Source organism: Petaurus breviceps, unplaced genomic scaffold (genome assembly GCF_028583685.1).
Source record: "Petaurus breviceps papuanus isolate PSGF00001 unplaced genomic scaffold, PetGlider_PUasm1.0 208, whole genome shotgun sequence".
Classification (NCBI taxonomy): Eukaryota; Metazoa; Chordata; class Mammalia; order Diprotodontia; family Petauridae; genus Petaurus; species Petaurus breviceps.
Genome location: NW_027185852.1, coordinates 8,756,250 through 8,783,304, shown reverse-complemented (window position 1 = coordinate 8,783,304; position 27,055 = coordinate 8,756,250). Strand labels below are relative to the sequence as shown.

The 27,055-nt window shown below is 42.5% G+C and overlaps 1 protein-coding gene across 3 annotated transcripts in view; it reads right to left on the bottom strand.

The window, feature by feature from the left end:
* DNAI4 (dynein axonemal intermediate chain 4) overlaps nt 1-27,055 on the bottom strand; it is a 64,828-nt gene that overhangs the window by 13,819 nt on the left and 23,954 nt on the right. For all 3 annotated transcript variants that reach the window (XM_069093387.1, XM_069093385.1, XM_069093386.1), the window contains exons 4-11: nt 26,756-26,868; nt 21,151-21,304; nt 18,960-19,099; nt 17,904-18,056; nt 12,455-12,649; nt 9,841-10,049; nt 7,723-7,809; nt 4,536-4,687 (exon numbers count right to left, since the gene is read on the bottom strand). In XM_069093387.1, coding sequence (XP_068949488.1) covers nt 4,536-4,687; nt 7,723-7,809; nt 9,841-10,049; nt 12,455-12,649; nt 17,904-18,056; nt 18,960-19,099; nt 21,151-21,304; nt 26,756-26,868 — 1,203 coding nt within the window. The remainder of the gene's footprint in view (nt 1-4,535; nt 4,688-7,722; nt 7,810-9,840; nt 10,050-12,454; nt 12,650-17,903; nt 18,057-18,959; nt 19,100-21,150; nt 21,305-26,755; nt 26,869-27,055) is intronic.

Sequence of the window (27,055 nt, the reverse complement as noted above, 5' to 3'; positions counted from 1 at the left end):
CCCAATCCTATTTCCCTACTTTCTTTAGCTTCTATTTTGAAAATGGACATAATTCAGGGAGCCATGATTTCAATAGGAGCAATGGGGCAAGAGGTCCCCTACCAAGGCAGATTGCAACCTCTCCTTATTAGGTCTTCATGGGTTACATGGCCCTTTTTAAAGAAATCATCAGCTGGTAGCTAGTTTGGGGCTGCTGAGCCTCTCTGAATTTAATTGACTCACTCTCACCCTAAAAGCTCACTCCACTCCCAAGGTCCCTTTCTCTGATTGGCCAATTCCTCCTCCTACACTGTCCCTTTTAAAGAAGTGGTACAGCCAGTCATGTGCACACCTTCTTCATCCCTCTCTGAGCTCTGCTTCTGATGCTCCAGTCTTCTCCCCTATTCCCCGCCCTTCTCCTTCCTCTCCCTACCCTTTTAGCTCCCTTTTCTGCTGTGTTCCCCACTACAACATAAGCACCTTGAGGGAAAGGATTGTCTTTCTTCTTTGCTGCTATTTCTTTTCCCAGGCTTTAGCAGAATCCCTGGCACTTTGTTGTTGTTTAGAGGACCAATGACATCAGGAAGGAGAGGTCATGACTTAAGAGTAAATTTGGATTTAAGTGAGGAAGGGCTGTTCAGAGTCACCAGCCTCACTCTCTCCTCCAGAGCCATCTGCATCCAGTGGCAAGATCAGGATGACAGAGATGATCATAGGCACAGTGGGAGACCTTCACCTTTTTAGGCTAAGGTCTTCCCCAGGTCTCAGTCTGACTAAGGCAACACCCATTCAGTGATTACGGCTAGGTAAGAAATGAGGCAAAGAATGGCCTCTTTTACCTAGCCAAAAAAGAGCCAAAATCAATCCAGGAGGGGAAGACAATCAGAGTTTTTGGCCAAAACAGAAACAACTGCTATTTACAAACACTCTAAGCCATCAGAATCCAAACAATGACCAAGTGAGGCTCGGCCTGGGACCTACTGTTGGCCAGTCAATGAGAGCCAGAGACATTTGGGTTTAAGAAATAATTCATAAAAAATAAATCTAGCCAGCAATAAAAAATCACATTCCTTTGAGCAGAGTACCCACATGTAAGGGTATGATGCCCTATGTAGACAGCACATCTAGATGAAGTATTTTATTTTACCCTTACAATAACCCTGTGAGGCAGGTAGGACAAATACTATCCTCCTTTTTACAGATGGGAAAATGAGGCCCACGGTCACTGCAAGTTGTTAGCAATCCCATAACTAGAATCTGGTCTCCTGACTCTTCACCCCAAGATTCTAAGAACTGCTAGTTGAAGATAAGCCAATGCTGTATTATACAGAATTAAGTAACTGCCACCCTGGATCTTCAGAGGAGTTACTTTTTATTAATGTCCTTGGTGAGGCCATGATGCTGCTGACCCTAGCCATGTGGTGGGTGATGTGGTAAAAATACAGAGATTTCGGATGGTACAGAACATCCTCGGCGTTCATGGATTCCGGGAGTTAGTTACGGACTGAGTACTCGACCCACAGGCCTGGTGATCCCCAGTTATCATGGCATTGCAGAACTACGCAATACCTCTACTCATGGGATCTAAATAAGAAACCACTGCCCATTGGTTACCAGCAGGCCAACGGGTGGGCCCGGTCTGGAAGGCCTGGAAGTTCTCTGGATCTTAACACCGGATCAGGACTCCCCTGGTGACCTATAAGCACTTCTTTCCCAGGATGGCCGGTGCATGAATTTCTCACCTTCTAAAGAGGATGCAGCTGCAGCTTAGGATTGAATGACCTGCCCATTTCTCACATTTTTATTAAAGATCATAACCCGAGGGCCAGAGCTTGGCGCATAATAACTGCTTAATGCTGGCCAAATGCTAAATCACCTCCAGGTCCTGATGAGGCTTTGGAGAAGAGCGTTCCAGAAGGTGAAATGTAATGAGTTAACCATTACATGTTTAAAAGAAATGCAGTAACTTTCCACAAAACAATCAAACAAATGTACAAAATAAGGGATAAAATCCTTCCTCGATCCCCCAGGCTGAACCAAGGTAGCACCAAAAAAGAAAGAAGGTGCCTTATGCCACTTTCCAGCCAGGTCAGAAATTCTCTCAGATTTGGCCCTGTTTTCCTTCTTTTTTCTTCTTCCATCTGGTGCTGCTGATTTCCCTCAGCCTCCCCATGCCATGACCAAGTCTGCCATCTTCCCAGTGGGAGGCACAGACCTTGTTTCCAGGGTTTTACTATTGCAAACAAAACGGCTAAAAGTATCTGTGTTCAGATTCATGTTTTTGGGCTTCACATGTCTGTAGAAGTGTACTCACAAAGGAATTGCTGATTCAACATGTATGCTTGGTTTTATTACTCTTATTCAATATCACACATGATTCTTTTTTTTTATTTTGAAGCAATCGGGGTTAAGTAACTTGCTCAAGGTTACACGGCCAGTTATTTCTGGGTGTGGTGCTGAGTGTCTGAGCCCAGGATTCGATCTCCAGGTCATCCCAACACTGGAGCCAGTGCTCTTACTCGCTGAGCCACCTGGCCGCCCCCACACATGATTCTCAGAAATGTTTACACTGGTCTATCATGCTATCAGCAGCGTGACATAAGTATGACTGCTTCCATGACTCATGGTGAATTTTGTCTTTTTTTAATATATATGCTTTGCCATTCTAGTGAGTGAACTTGCTATGTTTTTTTTTTAATTACATTTTATTTTTTTTCAATCAGCAAAAACCGGTCTTCTCTCCCTCTACCTCCCCGCCCTCTTCCCTGGCACACAAATTGAGAGTTAAAGAAAAATAAAACCTACTGCAAACATGCAGAGTGAAGCAAAACAAATGTTCACATTGTCCATGTCCAAAAAATACACATATACATGTATGTATGTATATATGTATGTATGTTTAGTGTGTGTTTGTCTTTACAAAATTATTAATAAATTACATTACAAAATTACAATATTTTAAATGTATGTGTATGTGCATATATGCATATGAATATACATGCACATACACACTTGCTCTGGTGCTGTTCACCTCACTTTACACTAGTTTATAGAAGTTTTCCCAGGTTTCTTTGCAACCATCCGCATCATCATTTCTTATAGCACAAAAGTATCCCATCACATTTAAATACCATAACTTATTCAGCCCCTTCCCAACTGATGAGCCCCCAGTCAGATTCCAATACTTCGCTATCTCAAAAAGTTCTCTGTGTATTTGTGTGCAGTTTGTCCTTAGAGCTTACTTTGGTTAGAGATTTGTTTTGTTTCATCCCTCCTTCAATCACCCCTTTCCCCTTTCCATCCTATTTTCCTGTGGAGTGAATGTATATTTCTGTATCCATCTCTATGTACTTATTCTTCATTCTTTTAACCAGTTGAGATGAGAGTGAGATCCAAGCATCACTCAGTCCCCCACGCCTTCCTCCTTGTCTGCATAGACTTCCACTTGTGCACCCCACTTATATGAGATGATTCTCCCTCATCTTCCTTCCCCTTCCTCCAAGCATTCTTCTTCACCTCCTTTTCTATTCTGTTTTACAATCACCCACCCATGACAGAGCCTCTGCCAGGCTTTCGGTCTAATGAGATTCCCTCTAAGGCCCCTGATGCTGACAGCTCAAAGGGGACACAGCTCTCATCTTCCCCTATGTGAATATCCACAGCTTGTCCTTGTTTAGTCCTTTAGGATATCGTTCATCCAGTTTTACTTTTTAATTGTTTTCTTAGCTCCTGTTTTGCAGCTTCAGTATTTCTCTGAAGCTCTGTTCCCTTCATTAGGGACGCTTGGAAGTCCCCTCTCCATTAAAGTTTCATTTTCCCCCTGTAGGATTATACTCAATTTTGCTGAGCAAGTTACTATTCCTGACTGTACACCTGAGGTAATGGCTGGCAGAGCTGCCCTCTGGCCCCTGTCCCTGCACTGGCCCTGAGCCTAAGCCTTGCTATGCCACATCTGGGGCCCTGCTGCCCTGGTGCACGGTCACTGCCTGGGTGCTGGTGTTTGCTCCTCAGCGTTGCACCTGGTCGGACCCATTCCCAGCGCTCACAGACCTCTTTGTCTCTCTCCCTGTGCTGGCCTGGCCTGGCTAAAATGACTCCTTATTACTTTTTCTTCGATTTCCGGATCAGAATCCAGCCTGGTACGTTTTCTAGATCTCTTCTGGAGAGTTTCCTCAGGGGCGGGGTGGGGTTTGCTGTATTTCTTCTTCTCATGCCATTTTCTCCAGATGCATTCCGATGAATAAGTTCATCAAGGCAGAAATTATTCTATCAAGCTCAAAATCCTCATTCTCAGGTCACTTTGCAATCTAGCCTTAGCAGCCATCTAACTCAATGAGACACTGACAGTGAGGGCTACCTGCTGCCTTCGATTTCTTTAGCTTAGTGCTAAGGTTTGGCAGTGAAACATCGAATGTGCTGTTACCCCTGAATGCCTCCCCAGCCCCTGAGCTCATCCTCTAACGAGGAGCCTAAATGCTGACTCTTACATTTGAATGAGGGCAGAGCAGACTTCACCTGTTCTTTATACCAAGAGTAAGCTCTGCCTGGAATCTCACCTACTGTCCAGGACGGGAACACTACTGTTGCTCTGCACATTGTAGATGGCCACGGTACCATTGTAAAATCCAACAGCCAGAAGGTTCGGGGATACTATTGAGAAATCCACAGATGTCACCCCATGGAGACTCGTATAAACACGTTCTGGCCACTGAGCAAAAGAAAACAAGGCTGTGGTTAAGATAGTTGTATTGTCTTATCACTCAACTACTACCTGAATTTTAAAAATTGGTAGGTGAGCAATTGCTATAATTTTTAAAAACACTTTTAAAATTAGCAAAATCTATTTTTTTTCTTCCTATAAAAATAACAAAAGAAAAATAGAGAAAGAAGGGAGGAAGGAAGGGAGGAAGGAAGGAAGGAAGGAAGGAAGGAAGGAAGGAAGGAAGGAAGGAAGGAAGGAAGGAAGGGGAAAAGTGAAGAAGGGAGAAAAAGAGTAATTCCTTCTAAGAAGTATGAACAGTCAGGCAAAACAAATCCCTTCATGGAATGTGTTAAAAAAACAAAACAAATGAAATGCTTCATTCTGCACACTGAATCCATGGCCTCTCTGTTAGGAGGTGGATAGCGTGCGTCACCATTGACCCTCTAGCATCATGGAGGATCACTGTATTGAACAGAGTTCTCCCAACCTTTAAAGCTATTTTTTCAGTGTTGTTATTATTACCTAAAGTACTCTCCTGGCTCTGCTCATTTCATTCGTCATCAATCTATACAAGTCTTCCAATGGTTTGCTTTTATAATATCAGGGTATGGAATGAACTATTTTTCTGGTTAAACACAAGTTCACACAAGTCTTTCCCCGTCTCTTTGAAATCATCTTTTTCCTCAGTCTTGCAGCACAAGAGTATTCCATTCCATTCACTAACCAGCATTTGTCAAGTCATTCTAGGTATGTTTCTAAAATTTGTGAATTTTATAATTTTGCAAATTTCTAAACTGTGAAAATATCTTTTTCCTCATGTTATCAATGGTCTGTTTTGAATGAGATATTCCACAGGCATCTCAAACTCAACATGTCCAAAACAGAGCTCACTGTCTTTCCCAGGCACACCCTCCCAGCTAGGGTCCTAGGTTTTCTGAAATGAAAGTCTAGAGCTTACCTCAAAGATATGTCCTTACCCCCATTATGCCTTAACTACCCCTACCATTATCACAAGCTTCCTGTAAATCAAAGTAATAACCTTCTTCCTATTGCAAGTCAACCAGTCATAAAGCATTTATGAAGTACCTACTATGTGTCAGCCACTGGGGGTAGAAATACAAGAGTGAAGGGATGATGCCCTGGAGACACTGGAGGAGACAACAGGTACAGCCAGAGATAAAACCGATAAAAGATGGTGGGGATGGATGTGGGGAACAAGCAGCTGAGCAGTCCTGGAGAAGGTGGAGCTTCGGTGGAACCCTGAAGGAACCCAGGGATCCCCTGAAGTGGAGGTGAGCAGTGAGCATGCTCCAGGGAGGAGAGCTAGCCATGGGGGATGGAGGAGAAAAGCAGTGGGGGCTTGTCACCACAGAGGGGCTGTAGTGAAGAGGCCTGGCACGAAGGCTGCAAACAGGGATTTGGAGAGGTGACCCGTGCAGAGAAGCCAGCATGCTCACTAACACCTCTGTCTCACCATCCCCCACATGGGCCCACTAGTCCTCAGCAGCATTTCCGCCAGCTCCTTCCATGTGGGTCCTGGTCACCTGCCTCGTCTCCACTGTCCGGCTTCCCTGGCTTCTCTCTAGGTCCTGCCTTCTAGAAGAAGCCTGTACTGGTCCCCTTAGGGCTGCCACCTTCCCTCTACTGATCAGGCTGGTTTGTACACAGTCACTTGCATGGCTTCTCCCCAAAGAGACCATGGGCTTCTTGAGGGCAGTGACCCTTGTTTACCTTTTTCTGTATCCCCAGTGCTTAGCACAGTACCTGGTATGTAGTAGGTGCTGAATAAATGTTTATTGACTGACTGACTGCTCTGATAAGAAGTAAATGCTACTTTCCTTCCCTGTATGGAAGCTGTTTGCTAAGATAGAGGCAAAAAGAAAATTGACGTCAAAAAGAATGATCCCATCATCTTATTTTCATGCATGACATGAATGGGTGCAGTAATAAATACGCTCGTGGTGGCTTTTAAAAGAGCAGGACAATCTCCCAAATAAAACACAGCCCGATCTTTGTTCCTATGTAATTCTGGGCCCAGCTCACTGGGCCTATAAGACGCTTGTCCTCAGGGTATGGGTGGGTGTGTTCACTTGCTAAGATCTGACCATCCAACCATGACAGCCTGATAACGGATATTATCCATCCATTTGGTTTTTCCTGTGTGGATGGTTAGGACCAACACATCGGAGTCCTCCCTCACTCAAATCAAAGTCAACTGCAAGTCATGTGATCCCTTTGAGAACAAAATACAAACACAACAACCCTGAAGAGATCCTGTGGGGCTTCATGTGATCGGGATGCTGTCATGCTTAAACAGGAGGGTCTGGAGCACCTCACCATCTCTGGAAAATCCTTTTGCCTTGTGAATCCCATAGTGTACATATTCTTAACCTGAGGTCTGTGGACTCTTTTGTTAAATAAATATTTTAGCATTATGATAACCATATTTCATCCTTATTTCATAATAACAACAAGAGGGGAAAGAGAATAAGCATTTATAGAGTGCCTACTATATGCCAGAGCTGTGTTAGCACTCTACTGGTGTCACTGTTATCACCACTTTGTGGATGAGGAAACAGAGGGTAAAGGGTTTGTTGCATAGCTAAAAATCCTGATCAAATGATGCACTAGCCAGGCTCAGCTGGAAGCGACTGGGGTTCTTCCCTGCCAAATCCCAGGACACTTTTTGACAAATTCAGGAAACCTAAAGTCATTTCCTGGATCTGCCATATCACTAAGCAGCTGTACCAAATGGATTACTGAGTCAGGGCAGGAAGACTAGAAAACAAGAGATCCAGAGCAGCCCAAGCACAAAAGAAACAGGACTTTCAATGGCTCCATTTGACTTCCACAATTAGCACAGATCAGGAGAAATAAACAGTGAACTTCGTGAAAAATGATAAATGTATGGCAACTATTAAAGATTGGATCCACAGAAAATGAATGTAGGGAAATCTCCATTTGTAATCTCTTAGATATAGGAATAATGTCAAGTTCTAATAAAGCAAATTTAAAAATGCTCTTCTCGCCCTTGGTTTTACCATAGGATTCTTGAGTGACCAACAGCAAGCCAGTCCTCTCTTCTGCTCTCTAAAGCCGAACTGCCCATAACCAACAGCCAACAGGTCCTGAAAACCAGAAGGAGAGATTTAAAAACAAGACGCAGCTGGCACAGAAATATGGCCAAATGCATCAGTCTTTTAAAGAGCTGTTTTGACAACTGCATTGGCTTCAGTCATGGTAAATAAGACTTTTTTAGATGTCTTAAAGATAGAAGCATAAGTCCTTGTAAGCATAACAAAGTTATTTATATTATAAATCAAAAAGCATTTAGTAAAAGTTGTGAGTCACTTAAAGAAATAGTCACAGAACATGCCTAGAATATTTGCATATAAAAGTCATGCCCCTCCCCCTGCCCATGAGCACACACTCTGACATTTGCACATTCAAACTCTCAATTTCATAATGATTCATCATTTCCATTTGGAAATCTAAAAACTGAATTTGAACAGATTCAAAATGTGACGGGGCCCTTATTAGACATCAGAGATGGCATACAAAAAATGTTTCTTGCAACACAAAGCCATATAAATTATGTAGAAAAGAGGTCTAATTGAAGCATTCGCATTGGTTATGTGAGTTTCAACACAGATGATCAGTTTCTAATTTATAATAACTGTAATAGAAGATTCTATAGGCATAAAACACCTTTTATGTAACAATTCCAAAATAAGACGGCTGTTTTGGGGGGCTGTCTGCTCCCCTCGTCTCTGGACTGTGGGGACCTTGGGGAGAGAACTAGTTATGTCACTGGGCTGCCATGACACAAAACATTGGGAAGACTTCTCTTCTGAAAGAACCTGATGGGGCATACAAGAAAATCCATCTCTTTGCTTTGGAGGGAGGGTTTTTCATCTTTTTTGTGGGCAGCAGTCCAGGAAAACCTATGGTGGATCCCTCCTAAGAATCCTGGTTTTAAATGCATAAAACAAAATAGAGAGTATGACAAAGAAAATCAATATATTAAAATACAATCATCAAAATATTTCTTTTAAAAGATGTTCCCAGAGTCCACGTTCGAAGCCCTTCCAAAACAAGCCTGGAGTGTTAGCATCCGCTCTCTGGCCTACTTCACTCATCAGATCTGACTTCACGGGATTCTTCCAAAAAATAAAACTTCTTTTCAAAGGACAGAAATGTGCCCTGTTTCAGGCTCCTCAGTGACCGCAATGCTCTGGTTCATGTGTAACCCACAGGCATTAGTTAAGCTTTTACTATGTGTGGTAGCAAGAAGACAAAGAGAAAAATAAAATACCTGTCCTCCCGTGGCTTACATTCCATGGGAGGGAAATGAAATCTAAAAATGTAAGTAAAGATATGTGCGAAGTAAATATGCTGAAAGGGACTGGAGGAGAGTGGAGCCAGAAGGCTTCAGATAGGCAGCAGGTAGCACTTGAGAAGAGCTTTTGGGAAGGCAGGGATTCTAAGGAAAGGAAGGGTATTTCAAAAACAACAGACAATCTAGGCAAAGACCCAGAGATGGGAAATGAATTGTGTCACGAAAAGCACATAATTATTTTGGCTGGGCCACCAATTACATGAAGGGAAAGGGTTTCCGAAAATGCTTTAGGGTTCTTTTCTTCTTTTGGGAATGTAAAGGAAGCACTGCTGGAACAAGTATATTGCTCTCCAAGGGGACTACTTTGAAGGTGGTAACACAAATCATCTCGATGCACAAATGCTAGTACAGTTCTTAAAAATCTTACTGCTTTACTTGGTATATTCTGAGAATGTAAAAAGGAGCCTAATTGAATCAACCTCCCTGGCATCCCTCCTGACTGATGACTAATGTTCAAATTAAAGTACAGAAAGGCTGGGACATTTGTTATGGAAAGGTGAGGGCAGCTCCCACAGTCTGCGACTCTTCCAATTCACCAGCCACAGTGACTCTCCATAGAAGCTGTGAGCTTCTGGAGAGTTCCCAAGCAGCAGCTGCCTCAGGGCTCTCTGGGGTAAACACTGCTAGGCATGGGTACGTGTTCCTATTTTCAGGGGGTCCTAGCTTCCTGACTCTGGGGATTTGCCATTCTTCCTTCCTGCTCAAGGTTGGAAACCAAGAATGCTTGGAGATGATTTCCAAAGACCCATGTGTCACTTACTGGGTTTGCTTTATTCCAGGCCATACTGCTCACATTGTGTCCTTTTGTTAGGTCACAAGAAAATGACCACAGTCGTTCTAGATTGGGTGGGATGGCTTCTTCCGTGGGCCCCACAGACTCTGCTTCAGTGGCTTCCATATCTTCCTCATCCTCATCCGACTTCTTAACTTTCTGTACTTGGCGATAACTCTCTTCTTCCTCTTCGTTGCCTAAGGCACAGCCAAAAGAATTTTTTTAAATATATGTGTGCATACATGTGTACATACGTACATATACATATACATCTGTGTGTACATGTGTACATGTGTGTATACATACACACACTATGAGGTTGCCAAAACCCAACACTGTGCCAATGCCCTTACCAAATGAGAAGCACCTCTGTTACTGTCTCGAACAAGGTCAGCTTACAAAGCTAAAAGAATAATCAGCTTTATGGTACTAACAAAAAGACATTCACTTAACGTGTGGAGTTTTGTTCCCTCCTCCTAAAATACAGCTTGGATAAAGAACTCTTCCTGAAAACACATCGCCGCGTGTTAGCCCTACACTGTAATTAAGGCAATTAAGCCAGCTCAAACATCAAAGTCACTGCTTAGACACCTGGAACCTCCCTAAATTCAACAGGGTCTCCTTTAAGAGACAGCAAAGGCTGTTTCTATTGCTAAAATATCATTTCACTTGTTAGGTTTCCAAGTAGGACAAAAAAGACTAACCACAAACTGGCAAATGTTTATATTTTATTAAAATGTGCCAGTTTGTGCAGAAAATGCCAAATGAGGCAGGGAAAGCGTCAGCTGCTCAGGGGACTCCTGGGCTGTGCCCATCCGTTACACAATGAACAGGAGTCACTCTTTCCCATGGTCATTTTAGAGACTTAGTAAGTTTCAAAAGGCCACCTGCAGGGGCACCTGGCTCAGGCCACCAGGAAGTCTGTACTGCTAACAGCCATTTGGAATGATGAAGCCAGAGCCAGTTGGGTAGGAAATAGCCAAAGGCCAGGGTAGGAGCCAGCAGGCTTGGTGCTGGAGGAGACTGGCTTGGAGGAGGCTAGTAAGGGGAGACCTGAGATGCAAATCCTGGAGGAGAAGGGTGGCCTGGGGGTCAAGTGTGGGCAGGCGGGAGATGCTGGCCTTTCCTTCCGTGCATCAACACTGGACGTTGCTCCCTCCCCCTGCTGGGGATGTACGGTATCACTGTATTCTCTTCTTAATATAGTTTTATGATTTATCATATTTATCTAATAAAAGATTATACCATCTGTTTGCATCTCAAAGGCAAGTTAATTTTTTACAATTTTTTTTCTTGGCAAGTAGGTGACCCAGTGGTTAGAATGCTGGCCTTGGGAGTCAGGAAGACCTGAGCTCAAATCAAGCCTCAGACACTGGCTCTGTGACTTTGGCCCAGTCACTTAACCTCAGCTCCTTATCTGTAAAAGGGGGATAATGATAGCCCCTACTTCCCAGGGCAGGAGGCTCAGATGGGATGATGGAGGCCCAGTGCTTTGCAAAGCTTAAAAATGGATGGATGGAGGCATATGTATACGTCTACATATATATAAACACACATATAATATAGAGGTAGAGGTATATACATGTCTTCACACATGTATGTGTATATTGTATACATACTATAAATTAAAAACCACTTATATATATGCTAGTTAGCTATTCTCTCAACCTCTAAAAATTGAGATGTTTTTTACTTGTCTCAGATGAGTTTTTTTTTTTCTGTGAAACAGCATCTCTCAACAAAAAAAAAAAGGGCAGTGGTGGGGGGCAGGGTCCTCCACTGAGGACCTAAAAGTCTCCATTTTAAAAATCCTGTTCATTTAATATGCCTTCCCAAAGTCTGGCCTTTAGAGACATTGCCAGGGAAAATAAATACGACAATATCTTTCATTCAAACATCACACGAAACTGAAAGATAAGGAGGTCAATTGAGGGAATTAGAAGGTTGTATAATTATGAGTTAGGTAGCTATATTATAATTATAAGCTTATATATAATTATAACCTAAAATCCTTTTTTTTCTTTTTCCCTCTAACAATAATGATACAAATGACAATAGCTTATATTTATACAGCACTTTAAGGTTTGCAAAGCAGCTTCAATGCATTCTCTTCATATGTCCTCTGATCTTAAATGTCTTAAATGTGTTCCTGATTGATCTTCACTCACAACAACCCCATGTGGCAAGGATTGCAGGCATCGATAAGCCCATTCTGCAGAGGAGAACACAGAAACTCAGACTTGGGTCCCACAGCCAGTCAGTGTAAGAGTTAGGATTTGAATCTAGAACCTATCTAACCCCAAGTAACCCCTTCCTGCCACAGTTCGATGCTGCTGCCTCTCTTCTCCCTCTCTTTCCGGCCAAAACAAATTTATGCAGATTTTCCAGATAGCTGGGGTGCCGCACCCTTCACCCCCGCCATGTGGAAGGGATACCTGTACTATTAACATTACACAGAACTTGCTGGTCAAAGTTGGAGTTCATGTTGTGAATCTTAAGACTTTGGGGACACTGGATAAGTAGGGTCCCCATATCAGAGAAAATCTGTTTTCTCCTACAAGAATGAAACATAATTATGTTTTGTTTGGCTCTTTTTTAATACCCTCTAGGATAGGAAGCTGCCGATAAGCTGCAAGTTTGGGCTGAAATATATTTTCCATGAGAACCCTTTCCATGAAAAATAAATCCTCTTGAAATTTTTCCGACTTCAAGATCAACTCTGAACGATCTTCCTCTTCCTCATGAATCTTAGCCATGATGATACTTTCGACATCGATTGTAGAACTGTTTTCACTCGCTGTAAAATACCAAGAAAACAGTATGAAATGGGTGCTTAGTGAAAAATCGCCCACAGGGCATCGTTCTGATTCAGCGAATGCTATTTTTTGCTTTCAGGATCGGGGGCAGTAGGGAGCAGGGGACCCTCCCAGGATGCCTAAAATGCCATGAATCCTCACCTCGATAGTGTAGCATACGGTTTTATTTTTTTCTTGATAGAGCAGTCCCTCAGAAGGTCCTGCAAGCAGAGACTGCTTTAGGGAAAGATCAGTGAAAGAATCGATTCCATCAAACTGATCTGGCTGTGACGTGTGGGGAGTGCTAAGGCTGACCACCAGCTCCTTCTTAAGCATTTACTTGTTGCTGTTCAGTCATGTACGACTCTTCATGGCCCCATTTGGGGGTTTCTTGGCAGAGTTACTGGAGGGGGTTGCCATTTCCTTCTCCAGCTCATTTTAAAGATGAGGAAACTGAGGGCAACAGGGTGAAGTGACCTGCCCAAGGTCACTCAGCTAGTAAGTGTCTGAGTTGGGATTTGAACTCATGAAGATGAGTCTCCCTGACTTCAGACCCAGATCTCTATGTAGTATGGCGCCCCTTAGCTGCCCCAAGTATCTCTATTTGTCTCTTTTACTCCAACAATCACTTATTAAGTACCTATTATGTATGAGGCACTGGGTGCTGTGAATACAAATGGAACCAGTAAAACAATCCCTATGTCCAAGAGGTAAGACTGTAAGTATAAACAGAAGAGAAGACATATACTATAAGCATAGCCAGCCTAGATATAAAACAAGTATAAATAGAATAGAATGGATATAAGTACAGCTAGACGAGATATAAAATAAGTAAAATAAAAGAGAAATAATATAAGCGTAGCTATCCTAGATGTAAAATAATTATAAACAATAGTTAAATAACTATGGTAACTGGACTGCTCCATGGCCATGCAGCCAGACTGATGTTTCTGCCAAGCTGAAAGGCTCAGGCTGTGGCCTGGACATGGACTGTCACCTGAAGTCTGGCCTTTCTCCCCTGGGAAGCTCATCGTTTGCTTTTGGCCACACCAGCCTTTAATGACCTTTCCATGAGCTGTGTGGGGGTCCAGGCCTAGGTTGGTGGAAGCTGGTCTTCAAGGACCAGTCTGTGTCTGGCAGACACAAGCAGCAGTGAGGGCCAGGCAAGGACAGACAGGCTAAGTAAGCAGCAGATATCTACCCAGGGACCAAGGAGTCTGTCTGTCTCAGGCCCTTACCTGGTCCTCATGGAATCCCAACAAAGGATTCCACAATAAACCTCACAGACATCCTAGCACAATCTCAATGGTGCTACCACTGCTAGCCAATTTACTTTCCCAGAATAACATTTCACAGCCATGTAAGAACAGAAAATGTACATGGAAGCCCAGGGTCCGTCTGTGGAGGCAACCTGGGGCAGGAATGTGCCTGGAAGAAAATAGAAATTGTTTTTGTTGAATTTTTCAAGAATTTTGCCAGATGTCCAGGCCCCGCACTGGCCATGACATGTAAGTTCCTAAAATCAAGGGCAATTCAGCTATAAACTGTCTAGATTAATAAAAGAGGAAATGGAATATAAAAATAAAGCTATTTTTAGAAAAAGAATTATGACAGGCCATAAATGAGTTTCCTAAGAAGAAATCATTAGGACCAGAGGGATTTATAAGTAAATTCTATCAAACATTTAAGGATCAATTAATTCCAATGTTAAATAAATTATCTGGAATAGTAGACAAAGAAAGCCACCAAACTCCTTTTATGAAACAAATATGGTGCTGATACCTACACCAAGATGAGCGACAATAGAGAAAAAATTATAGACAAATTTCATGAATGATTATGAATGCAAAAGTCCTAATTAAAATACTAGCTAGGAGACTATAACAATATATTACAGACTATACATTGTGATCAAGTGGGATTTATACCAGGAATGCAGAGATGGCTTAACATAAGGAAAATAATTAATATAATTGATTTTATCAATAACAAAAATCATGTGACTACATCAATAGATGCAGGAAAAGCTTTCCTATTAAAAACACTTGAAAGCATAGTGACAAATGGATTTTTCCTTGAAGTGATAAGAAACATCTATCTAAAATCATCAGCAAGCATTACTTGTAACGGGAACAAGCTCAACTTCCCAGTAAGATCAGCAGTGGTCATTAATATCATATTAGAAATGCCAGCAACAGAAAGAAGAAAAAGAAATGGAAGGGATCAGAAGGGGCAATGAGGTGATAAACCATCTCTTTCTGCAAACAATATGATGATATACTTGGAAAATCCTAAAGATTCAATTACAAAGTTAGCTGAAACAATTAATAATTTTAGCAAAGTAGCAGGGGACAAAATAACCCACATAAATCGCCAGGATCTCCATATATCACCAACAAACCCCAAAAGAAGGGATAGTAAGAGAGAGCCCATTTAAAGTAACTGTAGACAGCATAAAATACCTGGGAGTACACCTGCCAAAACAAACCCAGGAACCACGTGAACATCATTGTAAAACACTTCATACAAATAAAGTCAGATTTAAATAACTGGAGAAATATTCATTGTTCATGGGTAGGCAGAGCAAATAGAATAAAAATGACAATTTCATGTAATCTATGTATTCAATGCTATCCTAATTAAATTACCATAAACTTATTTTACTGAGCTAGAAAAATAATAACAAAATTTATCTGGGACAAATAAAAAGGTCAAGAATATCAAAGGAATTAAAGAAAAAAATATAACAGAAGGAGGTTTAGCATTGTCAGATCTTAAATTATACTACAGGGTGTCCCTAAAGTCCAAACACTTAGGATATCTAAAAATTAACTATTCATCTTTTCAAGAAATGACATAAATGAAATTTTCAACATTTTATTTGATTAGCATAAATGAGATTTCATAGGAAGACACAGGAGACACATAGGAAATCTCATTAATTAATTAAATTAAATTAATCTCATTAATATGGAAAATAGTCCCCAATAGCTAATGAAATTTCATTTATGTCATTTCTTGAAAAGATGCATAGTTAATTTTTAGATTTCCTAAGTGTTTGGACTTTAGAGACACCCTGTAGTATAGTTTAAGATCTGATAATGCTAAATCTTCTTCAGTTATATTTTTTTCTTTAATTCCTTTGATATTCTTGACATTTTTATTTGTCCCAGATAAAATTTGTTCATTGTGAGTACAATATAGAAAGCTAAGAATCTAGTGCTGAAAATTTTACACATGAAATTGTCATGGCTAAAATTTATGCTAATTAAATAAAATGTTGTTGAAAATTTCATTCATTTTATTTCTTCAAAACATGCATAGTTAATGAGATTTCCTATGTGTCCAGACTTCAGGAACACCCTAAAGGCAGTAATTATCAAAAATATTTGTTACTGGCTAAGAAATAGGAAAGTTGATCAGTATAACAGAGGAGGCATACAACACACAGTAGCAAATGATTATGGCATCCTTGTGTTTGACAAATGCAAAGATTTAAGCTTTGGGGATAAGAATTCATCATTTGGTCAAAATTATCGGGAAAGCTGGAAAGCAGCCTGGCAGAAACTGGGCCTGGGCCAATATCTTATACCATTTACCAAGATAAGGTCAAAACGGATATATGACCTAGATATGAAGGGAGATATCCTAAGAAAATTAGAAGAACACAGAACATATTACCTATCAGACATAGATAGCAGAACAATTTATGAATAAATAAGAGATAGAGAGCACTGTGAGATGTAAAGTCAATAATTTTCATTGCATTAAAATAAAAAGGGTTTGTACAAATAAAATCAATATAGACATGATTAGGAGGAAAAAGGAAAATTTGGAGAAAAATTTTATAGACAATTTCTCAGATAAAGGTCTCATAGAATGAGTCATTCCCCAATTCATAAATGGTCAAAGGATATGAACAGGCAGTTTTTCGATGAAAAAAATCAAAGCTATATATAGTCATAGGAAAGAATGCTCTAAATCACTATTGATTAGAGAAATGCAAATTAAAACAGCTTCGAGATATCATCTCACCTCTATCAAACTGGCTAAAATGATAGAAGAGGGAAACAACAAATGTCAGAGGGCGTGTGGACAGATTGGGACATTAATTCACTGGCAGATTTGTGAAATGATCCAACCGTTTTGGAGAGCAATCTGGAATTTTTTCCTAAATTGTTAAATTTCCTATATTCTTTGATCCAACCACGCCATTATTAAATCTCTTTCTCAAGTTGAGCAGGGAAAAAGGAAAAGAACTTACATGTTCTAAAATATTTATAGTAGCTCTCTTGGTTGTGGTCATTAGTTTCCTTTTGAAAGGAGTTTCCTCCCCAAAGGGTATTTGTCTAAGCTCCCCTTTCCCACACTGGTATTCAAGGATGGCAGTGAGACAAACACACATTGCCAATAGCTTAATCTATATAGTATAATATATCACATCAAAAACCAAGCACCATCACAAAGACTCCAAAGATTCATCTCACTGAGCATTATCTCTTCAGTGCATTCAGATGGATCCCCCAATTTGGGTAAAGCGCCCTCTCCTCTGGGGAGCTTCCTCCTACCCCTGCCCCAACCTTCTACAGATCCCTTCCAATGGAAGCGCTCTACCAAGAAGTGGTACTATTTTGTGAGTATGAAGACACAAAAGGTTCATTGTAAGTACAGTATAGAAAGCTAAGAATCTGGCGCTGAAAGGTTTTAAAAGGAAATTGGAACAGAACCACAGATATTTAGCAAACGTGAACTTTTCATAGTATTGAAACTTTTTTTGACATTTCTTAATATTCCATTGATTCTGAATCAGATTCTAACCAATGCCTTAGCATGCCAGCACCTAATTCTTAAAAGGATCTCTATTTGCATACAAAGTTATATTCCCACATGTAGTTACCATCAGGTCTTTTCATTGATCAATCAATAAACATTTATTAAACACCTACTGTGTAACAGGCACAGTGCTAACCACCATTTAATAAATCTTAGGGCCAGGTCTTCTGCTCTTTAGATATGTGATTTGATCCAATATTCCCCTTGAGTGAGATATTTTTGAAAATTGTATTGATGTGCCTTTAGGGGGAAGGGCAAAATTGATGATTTGCATTTTTAAAAACTATAGTCCAAGACCTAATACGACTGTACAATGCACGAACAGTGTGATTCCTTAAGAAAGCGATTAAGTTTTGTTTTCTGCACAAAATTGATCTTATAAAGCATATGGGAAAAGTCATGCAAAAGCAAACTGGAACATACTTCTGTCGAGAGTGCTCAGATATCTGGAGTCCTGGTCTTTCCTTGACCCCTTTGAGGCACTGCCTGCCTTTCCTGTTTCCAGCTTCAGTGATGAAGTAGAAAGCTCCAAGGAGTGATAAGTGTCATACAAAGCCCAGGTGGTGGACATTATGCCTAGATAGACAAAAAAGAGAAAAAAAGATGCTGGTGACCACAACTAAAAGAAATAGAGCAAGTTTATTGGAGACAGAATCTCAATCCTGATTTCCTCTCCCAGTCCAGGACAATCCAAGGTTCCCCACAAAGTGTTAGCAACGCCTACAAGAGTAAAGGGGGAGGAAGAATCATCAATATAATTATGGGAAGAAATTATTTTTAGTAATAGGAATGAATGTGGAATCAAAGTTCTGTTAACCTAGAGGCCTTCTGTGTGCCATGATCTTAATAATTTAAAGATCACTGATTTTGGTTTTCTCGAATCAATCTACTTATACATATAATGTTTAATAAAAATAGTTAACTTTCAACTGCTTGATCTGATATTGAAGACCTTACATAATCTGATGCTCCCTTCCCTATCTCATTTTATTTGCTTTTCCTCCTCCTCCTCCTCCTCCTCCTCCTCTTTCTCCATGTGGCTCCTCTGCTCCAGAGAAAGAACACTGACTCCTCACTCTCCTTCATCAATGATGTACCAATCTCCCCTCTCTGGAATGCCTGCTTTTCCCCCTCCAACTATTCAAATCTTATCTCTTCTTCAAATCTAAATTCAATATTCACCTTCTCTAGGAAGCTCTCATTGATGATTCTAATCTAAACGCATCCCTTCCCTCCTGGCATTTCTACAGCACATCACACACATACATATATGTACATACATGTCCATACATGTTCATACATACAGACATACATTCTGTTCTAGCTATGTCTATCCTTCTCAGCTGAATCATCAGTTCCTTATACCCATCCCTAACAGAGCCAGGAACCTGCTGGGTGCCCAGCTGAGGCATCCCATGGGCACATTCAGTCACCATGGAACCTGGTCTTTCATCAGATTTCACTAATCCATCAACTTACCTTTTTCTTCTGTGAAGATTTTATCACACTGAACTTCCTTGTGTTTGGGGGCGCCATTAAAAGTCTGCATCACCCTTTCAACATATAAGTCATTGCCAGCCCGATTTCTACAGAGACTCTCATAAAGCATGTTCCGTCTCCTTCGAAAAATAAGGTGAATCCTACTGGTTAATAACATAGTGACTGCACTCACACAGAGAACTACTAAGTCACACTCACCACCTGTTATAGCTGCTATTGGACTTGCTTTCTCTGCCCTATTCTTTCCTAGAAAAGGGATTTACTCTAAGGCTCCCCCACCAGCTTTGTTGAGCTTTTGCTATGACTGTACACCAATGTGATGTCAGGGTTTCCTCCACGTGGGCATTTTAGATTTGGGGGAGGAGGATATGTGATTGAAGACCATACCTCACAGAGGTCCATACTGACATCAAGTTTTAATAATGATGCTATTTCAGGGCGGCCAGGTGGAGCAGTGAGTAAGAGGGCCGGCCTCAGTGTCGGGACACCCCGGATTGGTTCTGGACTGAAATACTCGGCACCCACACAAAAAATAACTGGCCGTGTAACCTTGAGCAAGTTACTTAACCCTGATTGCTTTAAAAAATAATAATAATGAGGGGCGGCCAGGTAGCACAGAGACTAAGAGCACCGGCTCCAGTGTTGGGATGACCTGGGGTTCAAATCCGGTCTCATATACTCAGCACCACACCCAGAAATAACTGGTTGTGTAACCTTGAGCAAGTTATTTAACCCTGATTGCTTTAAAAATAATAACAATGATGATGCTGTTTCTATGGTTTATTTTACTTGGGAGAAGACAATGCTCTAAAAATCAATTAGCTAAAGGTAAAATTAAAGTAAATGGTAAAACTCCAGCTTTGGTGCTGCTGTTGCTTCACTTGGCCTCAGTTTCCCAGTAGATACAAAAGTAATAATAATACCACTTACATAGTGTTTTAAGGTTTACAAAGCACTTTACAAACATTATCACAAAACCCCCTGCAAGATAGATACTATTGTCTCCATTTTACAGATGAGGAAACTGAGGCCCATGGGGTAAAGTAACTGGCCCAAGATCACACAGCTAGTCAGTGTCTGAGGCTGGAACTGAATTCAGTTTTCCTGACTCCATGCCCGGGATCCATCCATTGAACCATATAAAGAATAGGTGGTTTCCACATAAAAGAGGCAAGAGAAAACTGTTACAATGGAGGGGAAGAGCGGGAAGGTGAAAGGAAATGGGAAAACCTGATTCTCATTGAATTTGGCTTAAGGAGGGAATAACATACACACTCAAGTGGGTATCTTGCCCTACAGGAAAGTAGGGGGGAAGGGGATAAGAGGGGGAATGATAGAAGGGAGGGCAGATTGGGGGAGAGGGTAGTTAGAAACAAACATTTTTGAAAAGGGGCAGGGTCAAAGTAGAAAACAGTAAGTGGGGGGTGTGATAGGATGGAGGGAAATACAGTTAGTCTTTTACAATATAACTACTATGGAAACGTTTTGAGTAACTACACATGTACAACCTATATTGAATTGCTTATCTTCCCAGTGGGGGTGGGTAAGGAGGGAAGAAAGGAAAGAATCTAGAAATCAAAGTTTTTTAAAAATGTCTTTAACGTGCAACTGGGAAATAAGATATACAGGCACTGGGGTATAGAAATCCATCTTGCCCTACTAGAAAGTTAGACATGGGGGGGGGGGGAATGGGGAGGATATAAGAGTGAGCAGACTGGGGAAAGGGTATGGGTATTCAGTAAGATCGAAATCTTGGGGTGGGGGTAGGGGAAAGACAGGGAGAAAATGTGTAACTCAAAAGCTTGTGGAAATGAATGTTGAAAACTAAAAAAATAAATAATCTAAGAAAAAAAGTGGTTTCCAGGGCATTCAATCCAGCCATTTTCCAAACATTAATTTTCCAAATACACCTTTTAATTTCAGAGTCAAAAGCCCCTGACACCTTACTAATATTCCACCCCACCCCACTAACAGAAACAAATTTTATAACTGCCAAAAAAAAAAACCCTTTTTTGAGTAAAAAACTGTTATCAGGTATACAGAAAAATGAATATGAATAAAAACTCATTCTCAAAACAAAGTTATCACGTGATGTAACTTGATAACTACTTATGTTTTTAATAACATTTAGCATTTAAATTACAAAAAGAGGGAACTGACTCGGACGTACTTTATTTTCTCAGCTTCTTCAGACTCTATGGAATACATGACTGTTGGGAGATTGAAAAGCCACAGGGTTTCCGTCTCGGAGAGGTAGATGTTCACTTTGGCATCTAATTCTTCTTTTGTTAGGACTTTGGGCACTTCTTTCTTAAGCTGTACATCTTCAAAGTGATCAAATAAGATTATTCCTCAATCCCCATTTTCAACTTAAAATTTTAATTCTTATCTAACCACCATGGAGAGAGGTGAGTTTCATCACCACTGACCTTCTATTGCAGTCTACCCTTCTAAGGCAGTCAGGGTACTTCGAGGGTAACTGAGGCAGATGGGAATGCAGGGTTAGTTCATCAGATGTCCTCATTAACTGAAGGCTAGTGCCCTTTGTAATGGAAATGTAAATTTGCAAGATTTTCCCTGCCCCTAGGCCCTTTGAGAGCCTTAAGTGCACCTGTGCTGGGAGGCTTGTTTTTCAGGAGATATTTTGTGATTGGGCAGTGGGTCAAGGAGGTTGTTACATTCATTGAGCCAGGAGAAGGCTATATAATCCCTGATGTGAAGCTTTGCTTTGGGGCTCACTTTGAAAAGGGTTGTGTGATTTGACCAGAGGAGACTCTGAGCAGCCATTGAAGCCCCCCCACCCCTTTGAAAAACCCAGATGTTGATGCTTCCCTCTCCAGTAACTGACTAGGTATGGATGTAATGGTTGGACAACTGGAGGCCTGTCTGCTTGAAATGTTTCTCTGTCTTGTAACTTCTGCTTGTTACCTGTCTGTATACTCTGAAGTTTGGGGTGCTGACCTTTTCCCCTGAACTAGGTAAATGATATGTTTGATTAAAGCAAGATTGTTAACCCATTTTAAGTTGCTTTCTTCCTTTAGAAAAACTGATCTAAGAACCTGTGTTGGCAGCCACCCTGGGGACGCTGGGGTGCTTGCTGCTACACCCTTAGAGGGATGGGGATAGGGACTACAACTCTGACTTCATTAGTATTGGGAACTCCTGTTGAAGAAACTCTCTCTACCAACATAGCTCAGCCCCTTCTCCCCAACTCAAAATCTGAGAGGCTTGCCCGGACCACTGATCAGTCAAATAACCTGCCCAGTGCATTCAGCCAGTGCATGTCAAAGACAGGACTCGGAGCCTGTGGAATCACTTCTCTACACACTATGCTATGCTGCCTAGATAGACAAACATTAAATAATGCACATGAAGCACTTTGCCACCCTCAAAGCACTATATACCGTGTTTCCCCGATAAGACCTATCCCGAAAATAAGCCCTCCCCTTACTGTGTAAGATTCCTCTAAAATAAGCCCTCCCCCGAAAATAAGCCCTATTGAGATTGTTACTGTAGTGAAGGTGATCCCCTGCGCTACATGCTACATTACGGTACCCTCTGTATGCACCGTCCCCCCCCCCATGAAACGCACGCCGCGTTCCAAGCTGCATCCAATCAGAGCTGCAGCAGTGAGCGCGTCATCCTGTTCTTCCCCAGTGATTTGCTTATTGAATAAAGGTACATTTTTTTGTTCACATTTACCTGTTTATTAAAATTGCTGTCAATGTTCATTAAAATAAGCCCTCCCCTGAAAATAAGCCCTCTGGTGTTTTTCTGTCCAAAAAAATAATAAGACAGTGTCTTATTATCGGGGAAACACGGCATGTGTTAGCTTTCATTATTATATTAAAATATCTGTCTCTTATTCCATGGTTATTATGGTTGTCATGTAAATGTCATTAAGGTAAGGATGTCCCTGAAGAGGATGGGGAGATATATCTCTGGAACCCTCTTACAGATGTGCCCAATGGTTGTGGGCCAGCTCAGTTAGGCGCTTCTCGAGAGTAAGTCTTCTAGGAGGTGTCAGGAAGATTAATGCAGTGCCAACATGCTTGGAAAGAGTGGGGGCTGACAGGGGGCAGAGGCCCAAGAGATTCATTTTCCACATGAGCAATCTGTGCCCAAGGGAAATTCAGTTCTTTGCCCAAGGTCACATAACTAATAAGGGTCAAGATTAGGCTTCGAACTCAAATCTCTGGACTCCGCCTGTGATGCACTTTTTTTATTATATCTTGCTGTTCAAGGTGGTTTGGAAAGGCTACCAAACAACGGGAATGTTCTTATTAAGTAACTGTCCACTGGAAAGAGAGGGGCAGTGCACAAAATGCCTGTTGATTTTCACTGGATTCCCATACTCCATGAATTTCCAAGTTACAAATGAATTTCTTCTGCTTGAAGGCTTCAGATAAACACCCTCAGAAAAGTGTTCAGGCCTTGTTAGATAACTCTCACTGGTTTCTGGCTCTCCACTGTCATTTAGAGAGGCTAAGAGAGGCACAGCACCCAGGAGAAGGGAGGGCAACGTTCTCTTCGAGGGCCTGGATGGGGCTGTCATGGCCCATTCTGGGACCTGGATGAGCGAGACAAGCAGAAGTGAGTAACCTGGAGTGGAGAGGGAAAGGGAGGACCAATGAGACACCGAGTTCGCAGATGTCCAGGCATTAAGAACCCGGCCGGCCACTAGAGGTGCCACAGTGTCCGAAGTGCCTGGCCCCGAGTCGGGAGGAGTCCACACTCTGCCTCCAACCCCTAGTGCTGTAATCCTGGGCCAGTGACTTAAAATTGGCCTCGTTTCTTCATCTGTACAATGGGAATAATCATAGCACCTACTCCTGAGAGCTGCTGAGGATCCAAATGAGGTATTTATAAAATGCTTCGCAAACCTTTTTAAAATACTACTGGAGGGGCGGCCAGGTGGCTCAGCGAGTAAGAGCACCGATTCCAGCGTTGGGACGACCTGGAGATCAAATCCCGGGCTCGGACACTCAGCACCACACCCAGAAATAACTGGCCGTGTAACCTTGAGCAAGTTACTTAACCCTGATTGCTTAAAAAAAAAAAATACTACTGGGATCCTAGCCATTCTTCTCTTGATAGCGATTGCTGTCTTCAAGTATTTGAAGGTGCTTTCTTAGAATTAGGCATTTTCTGATTGGCCCCAGGGGCGGGATCAGGACCCCCCAGGTGAAAGTTATGGAGAGGCTGATTGCTCTCTCCGGCTGGGGGGGTGGGGTGGGGAGAGAGATCCCACACTCTCTCTAGGTCTTCAAGCAGCCTGAATGACCGACGGTCAGTAAGGCGTCCAGGAAACCCTGGACAAGTTGGACGAGGTGGCTTCTGTGGCCCCCATCGAACCATGAAGTAAATCGAGAGCCACAATGCAGAGACCCAGGGTCCAGAAACTGCCTTAGTCAGCAAAGACTCGGTCTCCTGGCCAAGCACACCCCAAGCCAACTATGATAAACTCATTTATTAAATCCTACATAGAAGGAGGATAGAATACGATGAGCAGTGTCGCGGAATAAAACAGGGGGAAAGCAGTAGAGGAAAAAAGAGAGAAAACTTGGTCAAAGACCCAACCAAGTAATATCACCCCAAAGACATTTTAAGGAAGACAACAGATGGAAGATGGGAAAGATCAGCAATGATTTTGGGAACGGCTCTTCTGGCCGGCACAGTAGGAGAAGCCCACGTTTCCAGTCTGCGATCGCCCCCCAGAGCCGGGGTTCTCCTCCGCCCCCCCACCCCAGAGCCGGGGTCTTCCGCCCCCTTTTTGCCTGAGCTCCTCTGGCAGGTTCTGCTGAAGCTGACGAGGAAGACACCTCATCAGGCAGGGCGTGGCTCTGTGGCTCCAGCCAATCAGAAGAGCTCTGGAGCCCATCCATTCATCGGGCCAAACGCGTCCAGGTAAGATTCTGAACGTGTTCTATTCCCGGGATCTCTAGCTTAGACGGTTAGAGGCGGGGTTAGGGCTAGACTTTATACAAGTCGAAAAGGCAGATCCCTGGCAAAGGCTGGCTGGCCACGAACCCCAGGGCTTGGTCCTTCTTCCTAGTTGGCAAGGGAAGAACAAAGAGCGAGTTCAGCCTCAGGAGGGCTTGGGCGTGGGGGGTAACAGGCGGGTTTTGGGACTCCAGGAGGCGGAGAATGAGGAGCTCGGGGAGAGGTGGTGGTCGTGTCTAGCAGCGGCACGACCGGGTCGGTGACTGGGCCGGGCATATCTGCAGCTCCCTTCTTTAAGACCATAGGAGAGGCCTGCTATCTAAAGGGACACACTCGTGATCTTGTGTGCTTTATCTCAGGGGCTCACCGCAGGGTGGGAAGAGGAAAGAAGGGGCAGGGCCTTCCCAGTCCTGGCCTTACTGTGTTTTTTGTTTGCTTAAATTTATTCTGTTAAAGAATACATTTGTTGGGTTTACTATTACTTCTCATAAATTGTATTTGCCTCTCATAGCAACCAGAGACACAGTGGAGAGAGCACTGGGCCTGGAGTCAGGGAGACCGGAGTTCAAATCCAGCCTCACTAGCTGTGTGGCCCTGGGCAAGTCTCTAAATCTTTCTGCCTCAGTTTCCTCATTTGCAAAATGGAGATCATACTAGCACCTGCCTCCCAGGGTGCTGTGAAGACCAAGGGAGATCATGTGTGTGAAGCTCTTGACCCAATGCCCGGCACACAGCAGATGCTTCATAGGTGCTCGGGGGCGTTCCCTTTTTCCTTTCACAAAGGCTTTATATAGCTGGAGGGCTCTCTGCAGCACCACAGTGTCTTGGGAGCCAGGCGGAAGGCAGGGCTGGGAGCTGTGTTCTAACCGTGGCCCACGCTGACCCACAGCTGCTCCCACAGCTGCTTCTCGAATGCAGAAGCCCCGGGAAGGGGCCTTCATGAAGAGACATGAGGCGGGCTCACATGAGGCACTCTCCCATTATGCTTTTAGATGGCTTCACTGAAACATGCTGGGTGCTCATATGCATACACGCAAGAAGGAAGGAAACAGCCGTTTGCTCGTCATAACGCCCTTGGGGAAGTAGGTAGTGGTGTCATCTGCACTTTACAGCTGAGGAAACTGAGGCAGACAGGGAGGAAGTACCTCGACCAGTGTCCACAGTCAGATCTGAACGGTCTTCCTGACTCCAGGCCCATGTGTTTAGTGCATTGACTTTTTATTATTTTATGAATTATTATTAATTACTAACTAAATGTTTGTTATTAATGATAGATGTACATCTTGGTACATATTAGAGTTCTGGGTCTGCTTGTGACACATGCTGGTCATGTGACCTGGCAGTGGCCTAGGCAATTCCCTGGACTGAGACTATGAGCTGCAGAGAAGGGGGAGGAGGTCCCTGTACTGATGGAATCACAGGCATCCACCCAGCAGTCTATCTGCCACATACCTATTCATTCACTTATCTCTACATCTATCATCCATCCATCCATCTCCATGCCTCTCATATCTCTATACGTCCACCTCCATATCTTTTATCCATCTGTCTATCTCCATATTTATCATCTATCTATATTGTCTATCTCCATATCATTTGTCTGCCTGTCTTTCTGTCTGTGTCCATCTGTCTATCTCCATATTTATCGTCTATCTCTATTTCTTTTATCTGTCTTTCTCTATCTCCACATCTGTCTATCTCCATATCATTTGTCTGTCTGTCTGTCTTTCTATGTCCCTGTCTGTCTGTCTCTATCTCCACGTCTGTCCATGTCCATATCTTTTATCTGTCTACTTGTCTGTCTATGGACGCACGCAGCGTTTCCTTCTCACCGATGTAGCTGGAGATTGTCTCTCGTCGGTAAGACGGTTCTTCCAAGTCTTCTCCAATAGACTCCGTTGTAGAAGCACTTGACTTAGAAACTGTGCTGCTCCCTAAAGCTGACCTTTAGCAATGAAGAGACACTGATCAGGACAAGAGAGACTCTACACAGACACGTTCCTGAAGGCGATGTTGAAATAAATATAAAGTGGAACAGGAGGAGGTGACTGTAGCAGCTTTTAGTCACAGGAGGCTTGAGACAATGCACTCCAATGACCTTTGAAGGAAACATCTATTTTATAAACACCATA